The sequence below is a fragment of the Zerene cesonia genome, chromosome 2, assembly GCF_012273895.1.
Source record: "Zerene cesonia ecotype Mississippi chromosome 2, Zerene_cesonia_1.1, whole genome shotgun sequence".
Classification (NCBI taxonomy): domain Eukaryota; kingdom Metazoa; phylum Arthropoda; class Insecta; order Lepidoptera; family Pieridae; genus Zerene; species Zerene cesonia.
The window spans coordinates 905,557-925,412 of NC_052103.1; the positions used below are offsets into that span (position 1 = coordinate 905,557).

General features: G+C 34.9%; 4 protein-coding genes across 4 annotated transcripts in view; 2 read left to right on the forward strand and 2 right to left on the reverse strand.

Annotated features, from left to right (window-relative positions):
- LOC119832715 (mevalonate kinase) overlaps nucleotides 1-5,153 on the reverse strand; it is a 17,174-nt gene extending 12,021 nt beyond the window's left edge. The window contains exon 1 of the mRNA XM_038356445.1: nucleotides 5,048-5,153. The gene's annotated coding sequence lies outside the window, so the exon portion shown is untranslated. The remainder of the gene's footprint in view (nucleotides 1-5,047) is intronic.
- Nucleotides 1-8,074, forward strand: part of LOC119832706 (protein adenylyltransferase SelO-like) — a 10,474-nt gene extending 2,400 nt beyond the window's left edge. Inside the window, exons 4-12 of the mRNA XM_038356432.1 lie at nucleotides 724-887; nucleotides 2,121-2,293; nucleotides 2,796-2,895; nucleotides 3,244-3,404; nucleotides 5,506-5,627; nucleotides 6,549-6,678; nucleotides 7,097-7,223; nucleotides 7,620-7,753; nucleotides 7,924-8,074. Of these exons, the coding sequence (XP_038212360.1) occupies nucleotides 724-887; nucleotides 2,121-2,293; nucleotides 2,796-2,895; nucleotides 3,244-3,404; nucleotides 5,506-5,627; nucleotides 6,549-6,678; nucleotides 7,097-7,223; nucleotides 7,620-7,753; nucleotides 7,924-8,046 (1,234 nt within the window). The 3' untranslated portion in view covers nucleotides 8,047-8,074. The remainder of the gene's footprint in view (nucleotides 1-723; nucleotides 888-2,120; nucleotides 2,294-2,795; nucleotides 2,896-3,243; nucleotides 3,405-5,505; nucleotides 5,628-6,548; nucleotides 6,679-7,096; nucleotides 7,224-7,619; nucleotides 7,754-7,923) is intronic.
- Nucleotides 8,075-8,468: 394 nt separating this feature from the next.
- LOC119834862 (protein adenylyltransferase SelO-like) lies at nucleotides 8,469-16,131 on the forward strand. The gene is made up of 12 exons (XM_038359383.1): nucleotides 8,469-8,823; nucleotides 9,196-9,359; nucleotides 10,199-10,279; nucleotides 10,556-10,719; nucleotides 11,060-11,235; nucleotides 11,807-11,906; nucleotides 12,687-12,847; nucleotides 13,249-13,370; nucleotides 13,747-13,876; nucleotides 14,361-14,487; nucleotides 15,112-15,224; nucleotides 15,773-16,131. The coding sequence occupies exons 1-12, from the start codon at nucleotides 8,635-8,637 to the stop codon at nucleotides 15,893-15,895; spliced, it is 1,650 nt and encodes a 549-aa protein (XP_038215311.1). The 5' UTR covers nucleotides 8,469-8,634; the 3' UTR covers nucleotides 15,896-16,131.
- A 1,038-nt stretch (nucleotides 16,132-17,169) lies between these two features.
- On the reverse strand, nucleotides 17,170-19,622 carry LOC119834682 (DNA repair and recombination protein RAD54-like). Its single transcript, XM_038359133.1, has one exon. It carries the CDS (start codon nucleotides 19,528-19,530, stop codon nucleotides 17,236-17,238), a length of 2,295 nt encoding a protein of 764 aa, XP_038215061.1. The 5' UTR covers nucleotides 19,531-19,622; the 3' UTR covers nucleotides 17,170-17,235.
- Between the last annotated feature and the right edge of the window lie 234 nt (nucleotides 19,623-19,856).

A 19,856-nucleotide genomic window follows, 5' to 3' on the forward strand; every position in this document is an offset into this window, starting at 1 on the left:
ATCAAGTTTAATTTAATTTTTAGTTTTATAGCATTGAAAATGCTTTATAAATGAGAAATTTTGAAAGAATAGAAAAAAATTGATCATGAGGCCGGATTCGAAAAAAAATTTCTCATTTGTAAAGCATTTTCAATGCTATAAAACAAAAAATTAAATTTAACAAAGGCCGCGTTCCATCGATACAATATTGTAATCATTGAAATAATGTTTCGTATTGGTTGTGATGTTTCTTAATCATCTCAATAGATGGCGTGGGGTGCCCCTTAGGCACATGAAACCGAAAGAGTAGAAGAAATTCGATTACTGTGGCGGGATCACGGGTGGCCGAGAGGTTAGGCGTTGCTACGGTTAGGCAAGAAACGCAGGTTCGAATCCTGCCTCGTGATCAAATTTTTTCTATTCTTTCAAAATTTCTCAAGTTTAATTTAATTCTTTATTCGTTAAACAAAAGAAATTTCTATTATAAATCTCTCCACCTATTCAGTTTACATTTGCGGTATATTCCACAATTTGTCATAACTCGACTGAACACCGCCATTGCAACCCGCTGAAAATTTAAAATATGTATAGTAAAAAAGAAATTTAAAATAGGTATTATTGATATATATAGCACAGATAATATAATTATATATTCTATAGGCTGTAGCTACTAACTTTAATTGATTTATTAATATTAAACTTGTTAATAAATTGTCTATCATGACAAGTTTTACCATTGCACAGAGCGGGTCAACGCTGGCAGATTCAATTAAAGGGTTCAGGTCAAACACCATACTCCCGAGTCTACGACGGGCGAGCTGCGTTACGGTCATGTATACGGGAAATGGTTGCATCCGAAGCCTGCCACCATCTTGGTATACCGACAATACGATCAGCAGCTTTAGTTGGTAATGAATTCTCTTCAGTTTTTAATATTAGGACTGACCTATCTATTAATTAATATACTGTTAATTTTGCTGGGCGGTGGAGACCATGCATTACATCAGGTGGCCGCCTCACTGCTGTTCTTTGCTAGTTCTGTCATACGAAATATTGACAGAATGGAAAAATTTTATGTATTATGTGAATTTGGTAATTTGTTACTTCATGATGCAAAAACAGTTAAGGTACAGGTAAACACAAAAAGAGTAAGATTTGAAAGCAATTTGACACAAAGGTTTTAGACAGATAGGCACTTGACACTTGTTTATTTACACGTTTGAAATAATATAGATTTAATTAAAAGTCGATAAGTAAACACTTAAATAACGTCACTTATTGAACTCATTCATGAAATACATACAAGTTATTAATTTGCAATTATTCGCCAGTGTGGGAATTAGTCAGAGCTTTTTTTATTTTATTTATTTAATATGGCCATCCAACACCTGTTACATTATAACTTATACATAGGATACATAGATTTAACAAATAACATATATATTTTGCTATATAGGCCGTGTAGCGCAATAACTTTCCTACTCTGGAAATAGTACCTACTGTGTTTTTAAACGTCACGACCGTCCCTATACGTACTATATATTTAAATTTTAACAGAGTCACGTATTACACATAAATCTCAGTACCGATACGGAAGTCGGAAACAGAAATGATAATAAATCATTGTTAAATTTTTTGTTTCATCATCATAAGCCCATACATGTTCCCACTGGTGGGATATAGGCGGGCTAAGTACGGGTTGGCAGATGTCACATGTCGTCGAACTTTTGATTCTTGGACATGCCGGTTTTTTCACGATGTTTTCCTTCACCGTTTTAAGCAGTGGTGATGTTATCCACATGTGCAGATAAATTGAAAAAAATCAATTTATTTCCTGCACGCTTGCCCGGTCTCGAACCCCGACTTATCGATTTTGAAGTCCGAGGTTCTAGCCACTGAGCCACCACTGCTATCAATTTTTCGTTCAACAGCATTTAAAGGCTTTATAAATGAGAACATTTTAAAGAATAGGTAAAAACACAAGGAAAGATATCGATTGCTGAAGCAGGATCACGGATGGCCGGGAGTCTATGCGTTGCTAGTGTTTCTCAAAAAGATGTGGGTTCGAATCCCGCCTGATCCGTGCCGTGATCAAATTTTTTATATTCTTTAAAAATTTCTCAACAAATCGTTGCTTTTAGTGAGCGATGAGACGATTGTGCGTGACATGTACTACACTAACACGCCTCGACGCGAGAAAGCGGCGGTGTTAATGCGTTTATCGCCCAGTTGGTTCCGTTTTGGTTCCATGGAAATTCTATCTAGGATGGGAGAATTGCCCACCTTGAAACAGCTGGCCGATTTTGTGATTAAGGTAAGATTTTATGGCCACGCGGGGGAGCTGGAGTTCTGGATTTATTTCCTCACCGTTCCCAGTCCTTTCCTTTATTATCGTTGTCTCGGAGTTCTGGATTTATTTCCTCACTGATCCCAGTCCTTTCCTTTATTATCGTTATCAATCCTAATCCGCAAATGTTTCTGGGCGGTGGTCGCTTACCATCAGGCGAACCACCAGCTCAGTTGCCCGCTATTACATAAAGAACGCGGTATGCGACTTCTGTTACTAACAATATTAGAGGATATTACCTTAGACAAAATGTCAGTATACTTCAGTTCCTCCGGTTCTCGATTTTTAAATGTTTTGTGTTCATTTCTATTAGTTGTATAGCAAATACTTGTAGCCTACAATAGGTTGCCTCTCTTTTAATAGTTAGGTAGGTAGGTAGCTAGTATAATTTCATGAAACGATTTTTATATATTTCAATTTTAAGCTATCATTTCATCCTAAAATGAAGTTGGCGTTTAATGTTTTTCAGGAGTATTATCCCGATATACAGCTGACGGATGAAAACAGATTTATTCGATTGTTCTCTGAAATTGCGCACAAAACACTGGATTTGGTAGCAAAATGGCAAGGTATTGGATATATATCGTTAATCCTATCAATATCATATACAATAATCTTACTAATCTTATGTTACTTAATATTATAAATGCGAAAGTTTGTAAGGATGTGTGTGTGTTTGTTGCTCTTTCACGCAAAAACTACTGAACCGATTGCAATGAAATTTGATAAGTTGACAGCTGGACAACTGGAATAACATATAGGAAACTTTTTATGCCGATATTCCTACAAGATACGGACTTACGCGGGTGAAACAGCGGGGCGCAGCTAGTAGGCTATAAATGTACCACAGGCGAAGCCGGGGCGGACCGCTTGTAAAATAACAATTGTAAACCGCTTTCAACTACCTAAAATTATAGGTTTAGGATTTACACACGGCCTGTTGAACACTGATAACATGAGCCTCTTAGGGCTTACGATGGATTATGGACCCTTTGGCTTCGTCGACTCGTACGATGGCGGCTTCGTGGCCAATTCATCGGATGGGGAAGCGAGATACTCACTCTCCAAGCAACCCGATGTATGTCAGTTACTTTTTAATACGCATATAGCTTGCATCTGTATGTTATTATGTTTCTATGTAACCTTAGATATGGTAAGGTTTTAGATATTTATATATCTAACCGACTCCTTTAGAGTTTAGAAACGATTTAGACCCACATTAAATGGACAGATTTAATTCGAACTTTGCACACTTAAGGAACGGTTACAATACAATAATTTCGTGAGTTTATCTTATTATCCCGATAAGGATCGCGAGGATTAATAATTTACTCATGTGTGATTATACATACTATATTTTGTAGTTGATGCTCATAATTGAATCGTGTTTATTAGTTTTTAAAATATATCTATTCCTTTAATTTACGGCCAAAAAGAGGATTGTCTATTATATTGGCATTTGTAAGACTACGAAATAACTCGATACAGAAGTTGTGTCGATATAAATATTTAAAAATTAAAAACCTTTTAACGGATTTTAAACGCGATTTATTCGTATTATTAACCCGACGTTTCGAACACTTTACAGCGAGCGTGGGCACGGGGAGACACGGTTAGATATAATGAATAAATCGCGTTTAAAATCCGTTAAAAAGTTTTTAATTTCTAAATGTATAACACTCGCGTAAAATCAAACACAAGAAAATACTATCGATATAAATAGTTTAAGAAACCGAACGCATACTAAATATACATCCTTTTATTGGTAAACTCGTTTTGCCGATTTCTGTTCTATGTCAATAGAACAATTAATAAATTGTGAAAGTGCTATCACAGATAATATAATACCATTGGGTTACACTAGTTTTGGACAAATGTGTGGAAATGCCGTTTTGTTCGGCGTTGGGAGGTCACTTTCTATATTAAACTATATAAAAAACTAAATTATAATATTTTGTATTAAAGGTTTAAGGTTTAAAGCTAGTATTTATTAAAATGTGATGCGCTGATAAATTTACACACATACTGTCAAGAATTATGATTTATAACCACAATAAAAAGGTTGATTATAAAAATCTAATGCATAATTATAGATATCGTGCACAACAGCTATCGTTCAATGTAATTTTAAACCGTAAAAAACACTCGACATTAAAAGAGAATAGCTTACTTATTCATAATTTATAAGTTTACAATGCGACATTAATTTAATATTGCTTTCAATGAACATAAAATTTTCTTTTACATTGGTAACGTCACGTTTTACGTAACGCGTAGGATTTTAATTAATTAAAATAAATTTGCGCTCAAAGATAATGCCACTGTCATAACAAAACATATTTTTAACAAAAAAAAAAATAAATGAATAAAACCGCTTTCACCAGAAGAAAAAGGCAATATTACATTTAGAAGCTATCAAATAAAAAAAGAATAATAAAAATCGGTTCACCCAGTAAAGGTCAGTAGGTAACAAGCACTACAAACAAAATACAGGCGAATTAATAACATGCTCCTTTTTCGAATTTGTTTGAAAAAACACTCACCGTATAATCTGTGACACTCTGTCGATAGGCGAAAGTTGCAAATAAAGAATTAATAGTAACACAGTCTAATACTTCCACTCGTATTTAAATAAGAATTCTTAAGTAGTTTTAGTTATTTAGCCAATTGAATAAACGTTGTTGTAACAACCACAATAATATATTTTAAAAATTTACTCACACAACGTAACAAAATCCGTTTTTCTCGTTAACTTACTTCCGTTGACGATTCTGCGTGTTATCGCCTTCGTAAGTGGAACTTGACTAAGTTTTTCTTTTATCGCGAGAGTTTTATTATCTGTGCGTATTAATGCAAGCATGAATTCAATAATAACAATTTTTTGTTAAAATTAAATTTCTACATTAAACGTATTAAGGTAACTAACTGTTGATGACATAACGACTTATCAGTTTAATCTATGTACGCCATTTTACTTACTTGTAGTAAGTAAAATCTCTTTGATTTTATGTCTATTTTAATGTATTTATTATGAATATAAAAAACGCATAAAATCAAATGAACGCTGCCATGTTATTTCCTCTTTTTAAGGGCGCCCTTGATATATTAAAATCTGACACAAATTCGAGATGTCAAGCGACAAAATTGGCGGGAACACCGAACATTAAACTTCCTTACAGGTTGTGGTGTGGAATGTCGGCCAACTTGCAAATGCCATCAAACCTCTTCTGTCACCGTCACAACAAGTTCACATGTCGCATATATTGAAGACTTTGGACACGTATTGCAAGAACAAAATACTGTGGGTCTTCTTACGTATTAGTTGACTGCATTATATATTATAAAATATAATAGGATATAGGCTACTTTGATTGAAAAGTGCTGTATAGACAGGCGACTAGTTAGGCGCCGAGCGCGCAGTGCGGCTGGTCAGGTACATTGATCTGCCCCGGCTTCGCCCGTGGTACACATATAGCGTATAGCGTTTTTCAATAAATGTGCTATCTAACACTGAAAGGACAACCAGTAGTTCCTGAGATTAGTGCGTTCAAACAAACAATCAAACAAACTCTTCAGCTTTATATAATCTGTGGTTTTACTGAAATAATCGCTGGGTGACTCGCTAGGCTCTATGCGCTAAGCAAGCAGACTGTCTGCGCGTCTGCAGCTCAGCTCAGTATCATAGGTTTTTAGCACTAAGCTTAAAAACCTATGATACTGAAGAATGAAATTGATGGCAAAGCGGTATTTTGATTTTCGCCTTTCGCTTAACCAGCTTGCCGTTGCCACTTGGTTATAGTTGTATAGTTCCCGCCTTCATCTGGTGGGTTACCATAAAGTCGTAAAGCAGGAGCTTTTTAGGTTATCGGACATCACTTTCCCATATTGAAAGTACTCGTGCTGTAAGTCGCGATGGTAGGCCACCAGCTAGATCGCTCAGAAATCCGTCTCAGAGATCTAACTGGCGGCTGGATTGCCATACCAAAGAAATTGCACAAACATTACAACTTCTATGCTACCTTATTTCTTCGTGTATCATTAAAAAAAGAGATAAGCAGAACAATAGAACAAAGAGGGGATAAATTATTTGCTTTCGTTTGATTGTCATTATCATACTTAATTAATTATGCACTTTTAAAGACACTTAAGGGAAAATCCCTGAAATTATATACCAACATTCAACCGAAAAACAGAACAGCTGATATATTATTATTAATTTTAGGGAAACATTTCTCATGAAAGTTGGTCTGCGTGAGGAAAGGTGGGGTGATGAGCAGCTGATTGAGAAATTATTGGATATGATGCAGCAGACTGGAGCTGACTTCACAGTCACCTTCCGACAATTGGCTGAAGTTAGTTAAATCTATACAGATAAATAATCAATTGCAATTGGAAAGTCTCGCTAAAACTCGTGAATGGTTGGGTGTATTATGGTTTCGATGTATTCATTATAGTCCAAATAACGTTTAAAAGATTGGAGAAGTAAGGAAAATGTGTCATAAATAGAGTCTGTGAGGTTTCAAAGTCCGCCGGACCAGCTAGTACTTGACATTTCTTCAATTTGGTCGTGTTTGGGAGTTAGGTATAGCCATAATTATAACATGTATGTTTGAAATAAAGTCGTTCATCACGTATTGCCCCAAAAGTAAACCGAATTACCACGAAATAAATCCTTGCCTTTGCTACGTCCAGGATAGTAGACTTCACCCCCAAAATGAATGCTAATATTACTCGATTTAAAAAGAATATTTTAACATAATAAATATGTAGTTGGAGCCGAATGAGATGGTTAATGAAGTTAAATTGAAAGAAAAATGGTCGCTGAAACGCCTGTCTTCGCACGCCTCTTGGGGATGTTGGCTGGATCAATATCGAGAGCGGTTAGAGAAAGAAGCAGGTTGATATCATCATCGTCATCATTATCATCAGCCCATTTAATGTTTAACTTTTGAATCTTCATTTTACACTATTACCACCGGTTTGGAAATCAGTTCCTACAGAGAAGAGCCGTCAAGAAACTCTACAGTTGCTCTGTTTAAATAAACATCCTATATCAATCCTTACATTTAATATCGGAAAAAGGGCAAATACCATGTTTAAAACTTGTTTCAAACTTGAACCATTAAGTACCAATGTGATTTTAAAAACCAATAAAAAAAGAACGCCATAAAATTATACCTACTTGTATGGCGTTCTCTTTTGTTTCTTACTAGAGTGTCTTTGCTTTAAATTTGGTGATTTGTATCACAGATAACAATACTATACTAGTACTTGCATATTATATTTTTTATAGTGGACGCAAGCTCAGTCGGTATGTTCGAAGATGAGCGACGTCGACGCATGCTTAGCGTCAACCCTGTGTATATACCAAGGAATTGGATGTTGCATGAAGCCATTTTTGATGCGGAGAGAGATGATTTTGCCAAGGTATAAAATAAAATCTGTGATTTAATAATTATGTACAAAATTCTCGAGTCACAATGTTAGATACTATACGCCTACGAAGCAGCACATATATATAAACATATATAACATATGTTTATAATCGTTTATAAAAGAATTATTTTTTTTCACCATTCTGTTTTATTTTTAAAAAGGTTCGATTTTTAATGGATGTTTTGAAGAACCCTTACGAAGTTCAACCAGAAGCCGAGGCGCTCGGGTTTTCTGCACAACCACCGCAATGGGCTTATGCTTTGAAAATAAGCTGCTCTAGTTAATTTTATCAATATATACCTTCAAAATGTTTATAATTGTTTTATTATATTATTTCTTTTTCGACGCGTTAAGAAATCCGACAAATATAAGCTGTCTTAGGTACCTACTTCTTTGTGTCCAAAATGCGGGAAAAATATGGTCCGTAATATTGATATTTGTTGTCTTAAAAACGATTGTCCGTTTCCTACCTAGATAAAACTCAAAGATGGTAATATGAGGCTTCACTCAGGATCAAAGATTCTTAAAAGAATACTTGCTTGGATGTGCATGAGTTTTAACGTGTGGTCCCGTACGAAAAAATGTCCTCCGCGCAGAGTAAGTTACATATTGTGGGTTTATATGTACTAGTTTATTTGTTTATATTTTATTAAAGAAACGCATCGGAACGCAACCATAACAAATGACAAGATATTTTTTCTTTGTGTCAATTTGAAATTATAAATGTCATTGTCATATACATATGTTTGTGAAGCGTACCGTGTTATCTCAAAATTTTCTACATAAGAATAATTAAGCAAATTGAAAAGAGTACCCAAATAGCAGTTTATCACTAACGTATTAAGTTTAAAAAATCAAGCTTATTCAAATATATGAAGCGAGCCTTTAGTACTTTCCATGCATTACTACACAATCCAAGGGAAATAATGTTAGGTACCAACTTAATAAGCGATTTTAACGACTTTAAATTTAAAAGTCCTCCGAGTTATGCTGAACTCCCTATTAATGATAATCCTGAATATAATGTTCCGGTGGCCGTAAATAATGCAATATTCTCAAAGGTAAGACGACGTTGTAATTTACGTGTAAAATTAACGAAATTATGGCGCAATTCAAATTAACAGTTAATATGTTATATTTTTAAATAAAAGTGGACAGTGACTAATAACTTTTTGAATGCTAACGATGTAGGTAGTAAATATTCATAATTCTTAAGAATGTAAAAAAAATCGTAAGTAATAACTGTTCTTAAAAATAAGAAATAATTGTTTTGCGTATTAGAAATTGCATTTTTTATATCATTAAGAGAAAACTAAAGAATTTCCTTCTGAAATAGTTGTTGAATATTAATTTGTTAGCAGACCTTTTAAAAGTTATATTGTAGTAAGTAATTCCATAAATATATAATTTGTTTGAATGTTTGTTATCCCTAGGTTCCAACTGAGCCACTCACAGGCAAGCTACATTTAGTGTGTGTGTCTGAAGAAGCGCTAACTGACGTCCTAGACCTAGATCCTAAGGTTTCAGAAAGTGAGGATTTTATTCATTTTGTCAGCGGAAAATATCTACCGGAAGGTGGATTAAGTGTGTCTCATAGGTTCGTTGTTTTATTATTTTAGCCGTAACTTTGTGCAATAAAGTTTGTCCTATAAATTCTATGTTATTCTGATGTGTGTGAAGTCCCATATCCCCTACTGGGGTATGGGGCAGATGATGTACATCTGTTTCACTGATCGATTTTCTTTAGGAACAAGTAGGTGATCAGCCTTCTGTGTCCTGCCAGACCAAGATTTCTTTTTTGTGCGTCCCCACCAGGACCCCTCAGTTCTACATTCACGCGTTAACCACTGTGCCAAGGAGGCGGTCATTCTGATGTGTAATCTACATTATTGTATAATCCATCTGGTTATTCTGGCTTAAAAAATAAACTAACCATACACCCATCTGTTCTTACATAGTTTCTCATTTATTTTATTTAGAGGCATAGTGGTTAAAATTACAGTGAAGGGTTTGTTTAGTAAACAATTAAGTAAACAAATCTCTGAGTATTATAGGCCCAAATGAAGACAGGCAAACCGGTATTTAAGTCTCAAACATATATATTTGATGAACTTAATTAATTTTTATGACTCAATGACTAAAGCTCATTCCTTAGTATAGTCTGTATTTTTTTAACCTGAGTAGATCCAGCAAGAGCAGCTAGTCTACACTATACTATAAAGAGGAAGAATTTGTATTCTTGTTTGTTTATTTGTAATGGATAAACTCAAAAACTGCTGGACTGATTTTAAAAATTCTTTCACCATTAGAAAGCTGTAACTTCACTGAATGACATAGACTATATATACATATATATACCACAGGCGAAGCTGGGGCAACAGCTAGTCTAATATAATAATCATTTCGATGTATAGTTAATTTGTTTCTGATTTTTAGATATGGGGGATATCAATTTGGATATTGGGCGGATCAACTTGGTGATGGCAGAGCTCATATATTGGGAGAATATGTGAACAGGTTGGTTTGTAATTTTGGTATATAGGTTTTATAACATTTTTAAATGTTTATTCTATTTTTATTTATTTTTCTTTATTGCACTTATTTAAAAAAGAGAAAGAGCATTTCTTGGATGGATGATAATATGTTATTTTTCAAATTAAATACTCTTTTATAAATTACATCACAAAATATTTAAATTCAATGCTATATTATGTCCAGCAAAAATTTCGTAAAAAAGCTATTTTCGATACGTTGATTACAACATTTTCTCCTTCTACATGGCAACACTTTCAGCAAGGGTGAAATCTGGCAACCCCAGCTCAAAGGCTCCGGTGAGACGCCATACTCCCGCTTCGGCGATGGTCGAGCCGTGCTCCGCTCGTCGATACGCGAAATGATAGCGAGCGAAGCGTGCTACCATTTGGGTATACCGACCACGCGGGCTGGCGCCCTGGTGGGTAAGGTGATTTTTTAATTTGAACGTCAACCACTTGTAATAAGGTTCAATTTTGTCATAATTTTCAAATAATTGTAATTTTAGCTTCAAAACCAATGTATAATTTAGGATAGTCAATCAGGGTAAGTATTAAAGGGGGGTAATTGGAAACAATTTTCAATAAACATTTACCTATGTCGCGTTTATAATATTTGTAGGATAAAATTAAATTATCCTTATTTATTCCTATCTATTCTACACCTACATGAACTATATCTGTACCCTCTACCGCGCTTATACAAATTTTAGTTGGACAAAATACAACAATCTCTATTTATTCATGTCTATTCTAAAACCTCCAGTGAGCGACGAGCACAAAGTGTGGCGGGATAAGACGTACAGTGGCATGGCGAGGCAGGAACGCGCTGCGATTGTCGTGCGACTGTCGCCCGCGTGGTACAGGATCGGCTCCTTCGAGATACTGTACAAGAGGCGCGAGCCGGAACTGGCGGGCAAGCTTGCGGATTTTGTTATTAAGGTACTCTATGGTTTTATGGATGATTGTTGGAAGTCTATGGTATTCGCGTGTGTAGTCTATGGTGTGACGGTGTGTTATGTAGTCTTTGGTATTGGGGTATACAGTCTATGGCGGTGTATCGGTGTATATTTGGCGGTGAATTATGTAGTTTGTGATATTGGGGTGTACAGTCTATGGTTTGGTGGTGAATTATTTAGTCTATGGTAGGGGGGTGTAAACTGTACAGTCTATGTTATGACAATGAATTATGTAGTCTATGGCTATGTACCGTACAAGAGCGTGTACAAAAGACGCAAACTACAGTTGGCGGGAGAACTAACGGATTTTTTTATTTAATTGGAGGGGATAAACCCCAGAATATAATTCTCTCTCTCTCTGGTTTTACGATCTGTCTTGTATACTCTGTGGTAATGTATGTAGTCTATCATATTAGAATATACTTTATAGGGCTATATACTGGACACTTTCTACTGTGCCATAGGGGAGTAAGCATACTATGTGTCTAGAGTATGCACAGAGTATATATATATATATATTCGGTTTTTCACAACATGAAATGTTTGACTTTCAGCATCACTTCCCGGAAATAAGCCTCGACGATGAGGACAGGTGTGTCAAATTGTTCTCGGAGGTCGCTCACCGTAACCTGGACATGGTGGCTGCGTGGCAAGGTATATAGATGCAAGTTAATAATTATGTGTCATTATTATGTATGGTAATGACATACGATTGGATTTAAAAGTATTTGTATTGTGTTAACCATTTTAGCAATTAGCACTAATTATTTTATATCAGCCGTCCGCCCCGGCTTCGCTCGTGGTAAATATCTAGCCTTTCTCAATAAATGGGCTATCTAACACTGAAAGAATTTTTCAAATCGGACTATTATTAGTTCCTGAGATTAGCGCGTTTAAACAAACAAACATTTCAGTTTCATAATATTAGTATAGATATTGATATGTTGATTTTTTGAAAAGTTTATATATGTATATACACTTTAATAAAAGAAGATGATTAACAAATGAAGATGAAAGAAAACAAGAAAGGAGAGAAACATTTATAAAATTAAATAGGCGTCCTTATCGCATATAACCGACTAGGTGCGTAAGTCCGTATCTCGTAGGAATACCGGGATAAAAAGCCTTTATGTTATTGCAGTTGTCCAACTGTTTACGTACCAAATTTCATTGCAATCAGTACAGTAGTTTTTGCGTGAAAGAGCAACAAACACACACACACATCCTTACAAACTTTCGCATTTATTATATTAGTAGGAAGTAGGATCTGTGCCAGGCAACCTTGAGATAGGAATGGTTATAACTTAAATTTATAATATCTGTTCTCAAAAAAAATCTTCACCATAACCCGTTTAAATTTAAAAAAAGAACCGTTCCCTAAGACTGTTTGAAAAAGGAAACGGTTTGACAGTTTAAGACATTTTTGATTGACAGGTATAGGATTCACGCACGGAGTATTGAACACAGATAACATAAGCCTGCTCGGCCTGACCATAGACTACGGCCCGTACGGGTTCATAGACCACTTCTATAATCACTACGTGTCCAACTCTTCCGATGATATGGGGCGGTATGCGTATAAAATGCAGCCTGAGGTAATTGGACTTTACAGTTACTATTCATAAAATTAATTATACATATAAACCTTCCTCCTGAATCAATCTATAAAAAAAATCATATTCCGTTGCCTAGTTTCCAATATTTAAGCATACATAGGGACAGTCAGACAAAGCGACTTTGTTTTATACTATATTAGCTGCGCCCCGCGGTTTCACCCGCATAAGTTCGTATCCCGTAGGAATATCGGGCTAACAAGTTGCCTATATGTTATTCGAGTTCTCCAGCTGTTTACGTACCAAATTTCATTGCAATTGGTTCAGTAGCTTTTGCGTGAAAGAGCAACAAATACGCACACATCCTTACAAACTTTCGCATTTATAATATTAATAGGATTAGTAAGACTATTAAATTAAATAGCTTTATTGAACTCTTACAGATTATAATATGGAATCTGGATAAGTTCGCCGAAGCGCTGGTGCCTATACTGAAAGTGGAACAGATCCAACAGATACGAGAGATTCAAGCGACGCTGGATGAGTATGTGGAGAGTAGAATTAGGTAATTATCTATATATATTTGAACGAAACACAGCAGTGTGCTATTTCACGCCGGTCTTCTGTGGAGGTGTGGTACTACACCAGTGTGAGCTGGACCAATTCGTGCCGAAACGTGCTCGACTAATAGATACGAAATTAGCCTTATATGCTTCAGTTCATTGAAAAAACTCAGGCGCTTCAAAGAACACTGTCTATTATTTTTTTTTTTATTTTAAGTCATTAGTAAGTAAGTAATAACGGTCAATAACTTGGACTTTCCATTTTTTTTTTATTTCAAAATCAAAACATTTATACATTCAATTAGACTTCCTATCGAAGCACTTTTGAATTTAGAATTTAAATGAAAAAAGAAAATTAAAGTTTAATTTTATTTCCAGAGAGACATTTAACCTAAAGCTCGGTCTAGAAACTAATAAAGATGGCGATGAAGTGCTCGCAAAGGACTTGTTGGGTTTGATGCAAGCCACCATGGCGGACTTCACGGCTACCTTCAGGCAACTGTCTGAGGTGAGTGTTATAATACTAGGTTTCTGTCATGACTTTGTCCGATTGAAATCGTTCCATGAATGTTGTTACGATGTGCTATCCCAAATAGTTTTTTTTTTTAGTTTTTCCTAAAAAAACTTACTGTAGTTTTTCCAAAATTTTTTTTTTTTGTTTTTTCTTTGTTTTAAAGGTGTTGATTTGTTTGCTTTATTTTTACTTGTGTTATTTTATATTAATGTTATACTATTTTTCCTATTGTTATTGTTGCATGTTTTTCTTTATTTACTTAAAGTGTACTAATAAAGCATTTTTTTATTATTTCATAAATAAACGTTTATTTCTATTTTCTTTACATATGTATTTTTCTTATTAACATTTAGACACAAAAATTATTGAAACTGAACCCACATCCTAAGGTCTAATAACTTAGATTATTAAACACTACACCCACAATAAAAAAAGACGCATTTCCAATTATTTTAATATATTTTTACCAAATTTCCAGATAAATCTAGATCAGCTATGTGATGAAGATGCCTTAAAAGAACACTGGTCGCTGATCAAAGTGAACAAAGCGAAGGGATGGGACGACTGGGTGAAGAGGTACAGGGAGCGGATTGACTTGGAGACTGGTACATACATACATACATATAATACTGGCTGCTTGCCCCGGCTCCACCCGGAGAGATGTTCTAATTTATGATCTTCAAGTTTTTAACTGCTGTTATCTTAATCCAAGTGGGGATAGATCCAAAATTTACAACCCGTTCAACCGATTCTGAAAACCGTAAATCACTGAACCATTTTGTATGAAATTCGGTACAAAGATAGCTTGAGACCCGATTAAGGGCATGGGTTAGTTTCTACGCCGAATTTCCTACGAAAACAAAAAAAAGAATAGAATAAAACCCCGGATCTTCTAAACACGCGGGCAAAGCCGCGGCCGGTGACTTAGTATTTTTATAAAGACTTAAGAAGGAAAGACGACACAGGTAATCTATTTTGTCTCACCTAACTGGCAAAAAAGCTACACCATTGTCATCAAATTCAGCGTAATTGTTTATCAAATTAATATATTCAAATATGTGCTAATTATAAATCAAACTTGTCGATTTTCTGTTTAAATAAATATATTTTATTTCGTAATATTCTAGCTCCATTATCACACATTACTCACATAAGACTAAAGATGTTATCTAAATTCCTATAAAATAGTATAATTTTCCTTTAATTAAAAATTGTTCTCATAATTACAGTCAGCGACGAGACACGTAAAGCGAGGATGGTCAAAGTGAACCCCCTGTATGTGCCAAGAAATTGGATTCTGCAAGAGGCGATCGCTGACGCTGAGAAAAATGATTTCAGAAAGGTAATAATATAATAGTGTATGTTAAATTTAATGTCCGGTTAAATTGAAACAAATTTATCACGAGGCGGGATTCGAAACCCCCCCCCCGTCTTTTCACCAAACCGTAGTGAAATGAAAAAATACTTTTGTAAGTGACAATAGGTAACTTAAAATGTACACACGATCTTATCGCTATAAGCGATTTCTCCCAGACAACCCAGAAGAGAGGACAAAAAGTAAAGTGGTGGTGCAATACAATAATTGATTGAAAAATTTGAAGTTATGTTTCAAATAATGAGAATATATACTGTAAATATCATAATCCAACACAAACATACACACATCACATATACGTTTGTAGTTTGTATTTTTATTTATTTATATATTGAAACGATTATTGCTGCATGTGTATCATAAATAATAAAAATTATTTGGTTCTTTTCTCTATTATATTTGAATTTGTTTTTTATATATATGCCATGTGTTCCATGGTTTGTATCATGCACGCCAAGCGTTACTACGGGTTGGCAAATGTATGGCGATAAAAGTAATTAAATTTCCCATCACAGGTGCGCCATCTATTGGAAGTATTCAAAAACCCATACACGGTGAATGAGGAAGCGGAAAAACTCGGGTATTCGTCGCAACCGCCCAGCTGGTCATATGGGTTAAAATTAAGCTGTTCTAGTTAACTTGTGACCCCTCCCACAAGTCTTACTTAGTATAGCAAACTTTAGAAGTTTCGCTTCAAATGTTCTCAAAGTTCTCAAAGGCAAATGTCATAATTCGAGACAATTGCTTTTGTCTGAAAATATGTTATAAAACTGGCTTCGAAGTAATACTGGATTCTATTAAATGTTCTTTTGTTGTAATCTTCTTAAATTGTCACATAAAAAGAAAAATTTATTCAAAATGGTTATGGTAGTTTTTTTTAATTATTCGGATACTGTTTAGGAAATAGAATTTAAAAAAGCAATTATGTAGCATTCAAAAATGGAACTGATGGTCTTTGGAGGAGGTTAAGAGAACAAGTGCTTTAAGAGAAGTGTAAAATAAAATATTTTATGTAAATAAAATTAAGAATAGAAGATAAGGTATGTACGGTTTAAAATATGAAAACAAAGCAGAAAGTGTCAAATAGGGTAGTGACTTATATCTGCAAGTTAGGTTATTGGCTCTTAGAACAAATTAACTCAATAAATCTACATAAAATGAAAATGGTCGCGTATGAGGGTGAAGTCGTACGATGATTGTAATATTAAATTATTTTGTTTAAAGGTAAATAAATATTTAAGAAGGATTTATTTGGTTTTCCTTGTATGATATAGTTCGTGGTTGAACTATCAATAATAAGGCACATTTTGTTGTATTTAAAAATAATTTAAGTATTTTTTGTAAGTTTAGTTGATGAACTTTGTTATTGCGATATTTTTTGTAAATCTTTTCGGAAATATATGCCTGTTATAAATGTTTGTTTTATTTGAATATTACTAGTAAAGTTATATGTTATCTGTGGACTAAACTGACTGACTGCGCTCTCCGGGCGCAACACTGGTAGATCTATAGAGTACTAGCTACTCCCCGCGGTTTCACCCGCGTAAGTCCGTATCCCGTAGGAAAATCGGGATAAAATGTTGCCTATATGTTATTCCAGATGTCCAGCTATCTACGTACCAAATTTCATTGCAACCAGTTCAGTACTCTTTGGATGAAAGAGCAACAAACACACATACATATTTACAAACTTTCGCATTTTTAATATTAGTAGGGAGTAGGATATAGTAGGATGCTGCTAGCATACAGTATGATCATCTATGAACAAATACAGTACAACGAATGCGATATAATTAAATTAAGGTCATCAATTTAGATGTAATGTATTCATTATAGTATTAGGTATTCGACTTTTTTATATTTATCATGTGATACAGATTCGTGGTGGAAAATTAAAACGAAACCAAAAAAATAAACAGAACATTTTAATAATTCGTAACATAAATCTGCACTTAATTTAACAAACACTGTAAAAAATCTATTCATAATCTTCATCAGCACTGTCATCAGGCTCTGAATAATCTTCATCGATTTCAATTTTCCTCTTCTTCTTGGCTTGAACATTTTCTTTGTCGTCTTCCATTTTCTCCTGCGCTTCCGTTTGAGCTGAGCGATGGTGGAAGACAAATGAAATGCTCTTCGCGAGATCCCAGCACTGCTTCAACACTAAATCCGCAAGATTCTTTTTATCGGCGCAATGATACCAATTTGACAAATCCGATGTGCAGTCAGAATTCTCCGGGGGCAAAGTAACTTGTATGTTATTCACGCAACGCTTGCATTTGAACTTACTGTGCGTATCTGATAACATATTTTCTTCGAGCCGGAACAAGTCTTTTAAATCGTCGGACGTAAAGTGACGCAAGGAGTCTTCGTTCTGGTCGACAACTGTATCGCTTAACGCCTTCTTGTGCGCTTGACGTTGGAAAATCTTCTCCTCAATTGTCCCCGTGGCTAGAAGGCGGTAGATATAGCAGACTTTCTTTTGCCCGTCCCGCCAAACTCTAGCCATGGCCTGGTCGTCATTCGCGGGATTCCAGTCGGGATCGAACATGATTAAACGATTAGCACCAATAAGATTGAGACCACAACCGCCAGCTTTCGAACTTAGCATAAATATCCATTCTTTAGAATTCTTATCATTAAAACTTTCGACTACTTTAGCTCTTTTCTTAATTGTCATAGAGCCATCTAGCCTAACATACAGATACTGTCTTTTACGACAAAGTTTCTCAAACAAATCGAGCGTTTGAGTATAATTAGATACAAGAACGATTTTATCATCTGTATTCGTTTTCAAATTAGCCAATATACAGTCAAGAATCATTAATTTCCCTGAGTATTCGGGTCTCACATCTTTTATGTCGTAATTACTTGGTAAAAGATCTCTAGCTTTCTCGAAGCCTTCTGAGCGTTCCATAATTTTATCATATACTAAATCAGGGTGATTACATAATTTTTTCAATGTTGTAATACTCGACAACGCACTGAGAGTGTTCTTTTCTCCTGTGCCTGCAAATTTGTTCCTTATTGTATCTGAATTAATGAAGTTTTTATAAATCTGAGTTTGTAGTGGTGTCATTTTGACACAAATCACTTGTTCAAACTTGACTGGCAAGTATTTTGTGAGTAAGCTGCTGGTTCGGCGAATCATACATTTATTCACGATGGATGTGAGAGTCTGCAAGCATTCCTGAGCTTTCTCCCTTTCTTGAGTGCTTGCTAATGCGTCTTGACCTTTTAGAATTGGATTTTCATATCTCTTCTTAAATTCTTGAGCCGTTCCAAGAATGCCTTCATTAACAAAGTGCACCAAACTGAAATATTCGGTCAAATCATTTTGTATAGGTGTACCAGAAATGAGAATACGTCTCTTTGCTTTTAATCCCATTAATGCTTGGTAAGTTTGATTTTCACTATTCTTTAACCTGTGCCCTTCATCACATAATACTAAACCTACTTCAGATGAATGTAAAATGTTCGAGTAAATCCTAAATGTTTCATATGATATGATTAGAACAGGTGTTGCAACTCTCATAGAGTTATATGTATTCATAAATTGTTGTAATTTTAATGTTATATCAGCTTTTGAACCTCCATCCATTGGGAGGGAATTAATTCTTTGTCCCAGCCACTTTGTGATCTCATTATACCAATTTTTTACTAAACTACTGGGACATACAATGATTGCTTTGCTTATGGTGGGCTTACATTCTGGACCTTGTCGTAATAATGTCCAGAGTAATGTAATGCATTGTAGAGTTTTTCCCAGACCCATCTCGTCAGCCATGATACAGCCATAGGCGTTTTCTATCTGATTCCCTGTGACACAATCGTACATGAATTTAACACCTTCCCTTTGATGTGGACGGAGTATATTTCCGAGAACTGGATCGACTACAACAGCAACTTTTATATCATTTGGATTCATTTTCATTCTCTCATGTTCTGGGATATAGGGTGGTCGGTACAAAACAAGCGCATTGGGCTCATCAGGATCATGCAGAGCCCGTCTAACTTGTGTGCGTTTCAATCCTAAACTCTTACTACAAAATGACGATACGTAGTTAGGGATGGGCACTTTGAAGGGTTTGCTTAATATCTGCTTGATTAAGTTCTCATGATCGGAAGAAGTATTACATTGCGATAGAGATTTTTGAGCGAGAGGAATTTTGGTACATTCCCGCTTCTTGCGTTTCGTTGCATTTAATAAGGGACTTTTAAAAACATTGTCGCCGGAGCCTATTTGGCTCGGCGCTAAGCTGCGCCTCATTTCTTTTTAACAGTTAGTCTAATATCTCTAAAATAAATAATAAGTCATGATTAAAAAATTACTTCAATCTTTTCTACACAATTTTTGAATTCAAACTTGTCAAAACATGCAGGAAGTTTTGACGTTTGAAGTATAAGTATCTGTCAGATATCAAATGACAAAGGCAGATTAAATTCTATATTTTTGACGTTTTATAGATACTTTTGTTATAGCTATAAATTTAGATTTTGTATTTTGAAATTATTTATTAACATCTCTTAGCATCGAGCATTATAGAAAATATTGAATAATCTACATCTAATCTTCGTTAATGTCTTAAAAACGTT